Below are 4,303 nucleotides of genomic sequence, written 5' to 3' on the forward strand. Positions count from 1 at the left end.
CTGCAGTTATGGAGGGATTTTGTTTGGAGGTTTATCTGTTTATCATTTATCATTTATCATCATCATCTGAAATGTTCTGAAAGTGACAACAATATTTTTCCTTGTGTGGTAATACGATGTTCGATGGTGTGGAAATTATGGCAGAACCTACATTTTGGTTGAACTATCACTTTAAGAACCATCAAGTGGGATATAAACCACACCATCCTACGTGGTCATCGCATGTTCATTATTGGAGACTCCAAATCCCAGGAGACACTGCGATTGAGTTCCAGCGCCACCGTTGCCATAGATACACTCGCTAGCACAACGCAGCCAAATTTGCGAAGGTGGCCAAATTGTCAACACTTCTGAAGCAGGCATTGGAGGTATTTAGTTTATTAATTGCTTACAGAATTATATATTAATAGATATTATACACAGTTTTGTTTTAACCTGAAAAATAAAACAAATGCACAGGAGACCGGGTTAATTGTCACACTCCCATTATTATTCACAACGGTTGTTTTATTTTTGAACGCCAACTTCTGTGCAAAACAACAACAAAAAGTTAGCGAACATTTCCTCCGTTATTAGCTAGAAGAAAAATACAGTTTATTTAACACACGTTTGTGACAATAGCTGGCCACTATGTGCAAGTCTCAATAAACAACAGAGTAAAACGCTAACTTACAGTAAAAAAGGCTCCAATCTTCCACAAAATAGCAGCATTTTAATTTTTTATAGTCAATTTAACACCGTTAAAAAGCAAACAGTAAGTTATATTATGAACTAAACAAAAACAATTATTATTGAAAAAGCACAAACGGAAAAGGAAACATATTAACATTTTAAACCATTGTTTTGGCCAAAAGTAACAAATTTTTTTTTTAATCTACAAAATTGCCATACAAAAAAATTTAGATTACTGCCCTGAGAATATAGTTGTGACAAGTAGCCCCAGTCCCCTCTGCAAAACTCTTTTACAGCAGGGGCAAGTGTCATAATGTTTCATTTAATGAATGCTCATGTGTGTCTCTCTTTTTAGCGGGTCTGTTGTGAGCGATGGAGGGATGCATGGTCCGTCTCCACAGTGTCCACTTCAGGGGTGCTTTGAGTGCTCAGCCCATCATAGTCGACTTCCACGAACTCTTCCAAACCAGAGATGCTCCTACAATTCTGCCTATGGTTAACATACATTTCTTTCTTATTTTAGATTCAGATTCTTTCCAAATAAGTAGATTAATATCACACTAGAAGTCCAAAATAAACTTTATTTTCTATACAGGTAGTCATTTATAACTGGGTGGATAATTAAATACCCAACTGTTGTTGATTACTGAAATTATCAATTGTTTCTTTTTTGCATTTTTTATTTTTATTTTTTTTTACTTTTCAAAAGTTGAGATAACTTTTTGTATTCTGTCAGTTCAAATACATTGGAGAAATCAAATGGATAAACACAAATTACGTTTAGTTAACTAAAATAAAAAAATCTAAACATTTATTACACTGAAAAATATGTTGAAACAATTTTCACTCAGGAATTGCTAGTAATAATTACAAAGAAATGGCAAGTAACACATTGAATTAAACATGAAATTTTGAAGTAGAAAGACTGAAATTGTATTTTCTAGTCTAACTTTGAAAAAAATTAGTGTATTTTTTTATTTAATAAAACTTTTCTAATATTTCAGTTAATGAAATATAATTTCCAAATATATTTTAAATATTTAATGAAATATAATTTTATTAATTTGTATTTACATTAGAATGTATCATCACTCTCACCTAATCTGCCATTGGATTTATTTTTCACTGAGATTGTTGCAGTACATTCTGGGATTGCCATCTCCGCCAAGGAGATATACAATAGAATTAGGCCCAAAAAGGTATCTTAGCAGGCAACATAATTAAGTTGCGTACCTTTTGGAAAAGCCTATGCGTCAGAAATGTGCCTTAAAATGCTTCCTCCGTAGGCAGCTGACTTGGTTTTGGAACAGCATAAATATGCCAAATTGCCTCATACACGCCTATACACTTACGCCCATCCACACGCTAATTCATTTCAGTCCCACTTAGCCTCTTTTATTATCTTGCTTGCTTTCCCTTCATTGATGTTTATTGATTATTGAGTGCTGTATTCCACTTCCTTTCTGCATATTAACTCCCTCCTTGTTTTTGAAATATTATCTGAGCTTTTATTGCTCTTACTCCACAAAATATGAAATTATAGAGCCAGCACAATCGGGAATATAGGTCACGTTTCAGCCACCCCTCGTGTTGTCCAGGAACTCCCAGTATTAATTGAATGGATTTTTTTTCTCAGCCAGCGCTTTGCAAACATTGGTGTGGGGGGTGGGCGTCACAATGCAGACTGTCATCTTCCTGCACTGGTTTGCACCAGATCTTTGAGTGTTCTTGAGTCTGCTGCTCTTTTCTACATTACCTGAGGCAGATGTTATGATTTTTTTGTGCTTTGATGACATATACATGCATATATTTGTGTGGGCATATATGAATATGTAGATTGTCTTGGTCTTGCAGATAAAGAATGAGGATGTTCTGCGGGCTGTGGTGGCTCTATTGGACACGTCCTTGCCTGAAATCGGCCCCAGAGATGTGCATGAAACAGTACACTACCCTGGGATACATACTATTATTTTGTCACAAGACCATGCAGGTATGTAATTCACCTTGGTTGGGCAATAGAGCATAAATTATGCGAGTGATAGAAATATCCTAGATTCCATATATAGAATGAGTGTTGGCCTAAGGCTATTTTATTCTGATTTCTCTTTGCAGATGTTTTAAAGGACTATAGAGGGAGAGCTTCCCAAAAGGAGACAGATTTGAGCCCAGTACCCTGTAAAACAAGAGTGGAAGCTGATTCCACACACAAGCTGCTGGCTGAGCTGTACAGCGACTCTGAAGAGAGTGCAGAGGAAACCTCAGAGGAGATAATAGCAACGGAGACAAGTATCAGGTTAAGATTTTTTTTAAGTAATTCTAATAGTGTGATCACATTTGCCATTGTTCTGCAAATTGTCATGGGCAAAATCCAGTCATGTGGAATCCACGTAATTGGGAATTTCACATGACGGTGAAAGATTTTCCCATGCACATTTCAAGTTGGTTTCAACAGGTTCAAGTTGGTCACATGGAAAATTGCTTAGATTGTATTGCTCAGTGCACACTGTGCAATATATTCTTAAAAGTAAAGGTTCCAAAAATGGGTTTTAGCAGTGAAGCCATAGATTCTATGGCTTCACTGCTAAAACCCATTTTTGGAACATTTACTATGGCATAGAAGATCCATTTTGGGTTCCCCAAAGAACCTTCCAGTTAACAGTTCTTCAAATAACCATTATTTTCTTCTTAGTGTGAAGAGCATCTGAATAATCTGAAGAAACTTTTTTCCCAGTAAAGAACTGTTTATGAAATGGAAAGGTTCCATGGATGTTAAAGGTTCTTAAATGGAACCCAAAAAGCTAATAAAGAACTATTATTTTTAAAAGATATAAAAGTATCATGTTCAAAGTCTATGTTCAAAGTCTTCTGAAGTCATATGATACCTTTGTGTGAGAAACTGACTAAAAACGAAGTCATTCATTAAGTCATGATTGAGAATTAATGAGAGTGAATATGACATGACTTGTCACAAATCATTTGTTGATTCTGTTAAAGATAATGGGATTACAAGAGCTTTTTCCCAGATCCTCCCTGGCGAACAGTTTGCCAAGCATTCCTTATCAGCTCTATCTCTACTCCTATAGGCGTAGATCTGGAAAGAAGTGAATTTTTATATATTCATTTATTACATTTTAGAAGGACATTTAAAGGTGTCATATGACGTTGCTAAAAAGAACATTATTTTGTGTATTTGGTGTAATGAAATGTGTTTATGCGGTTTACGGGTTAGGGGTGTGCCCAAAGCGTGAAACAAATAATGCGTTCTACGGAGCCACTAAAAGGTTAGCCGCTTGTTAGCGGTAGCCTGTTGCATTACAGTACATGAAAGTTCACTTACCACATACACAGAGTAAGAAGAAATGTCTGAAATCCAAATAAGGGAATCACGATGTCAGCTTAACATCGTGATGGCTGTCAGCCATCGGCGATGGACGATGGCATCGTCTATCGGCCCAACCCTACCACATGCTGTACATTAGTGTTGCTCTATGCCCCGCCTTTCTGAAACGCGTCGAATTTTACAAAGCTCATCGTTCTGAGGAAGAGAGGTGTGCGCTGATTGGCCAGCTATCCAGTGCGTTCTGATTGGCCGAATGCCTCAAGCGTGTGATGGAAATGTTACGCCCCTTAC

At 36.6% G+C, this 4,303-nt stretch overlaps 1 protein-coding gene across 1 annotated transcript in view; it reads left to right on the forward strand.

Moving 5' to 3' along the window:
* Nucleotides 1–274: 274 nt before the first annotated feature.
* LOC107654113 (uncharacterized) overlaps nucleotides 275–4,303 on the forward strand; it is a 10,773-nt gene continuing 6,744 nt past the window's right edge. The window contains exons 1-4 of the mRNA XM_016441040.1: nucleotides 275–368; nucleotides 1,028–1,167; nucleotides 2,527–2,662; nucleotides 2,785–2,965. Of these exons, the coding sequence (XP_016296526.1) occupies nucleotides 1,045–1,167; nucleotides 2,527–2,662; nucleotides 2,785–2,965 (440 nt within the window). The 5' untranslated portion in view covers nucleotides 275–368; nucleotides 1,028–1,044. The remainder of the gene's footprint in view (nucleotides 369–1,027; nucleotides 1,168–2,526; nucleotides 2,663–2,784; nucleotides 2,966–4,303) is intronic.

This window comes from Sinocyclocheilus anshuiensis, unplaced genomic scaffold, assembly GCF_001515605.1.
Source record: "Sinocyclocheilus anshuiensis isolate Anshui unplaced genomic scaffold, SAMN03320099.WGS_v1.1 scaffold115, whole genome shotgun sequence".
In the NCBI taxonomy this organism is placed as follows: Eukaryota; Metazoa; Chordata; class Actinopteri; order Cypriniformes; family Cyprinidae; genus Sinocyclocheilus; species Sinocyclocheilus anshuiensis.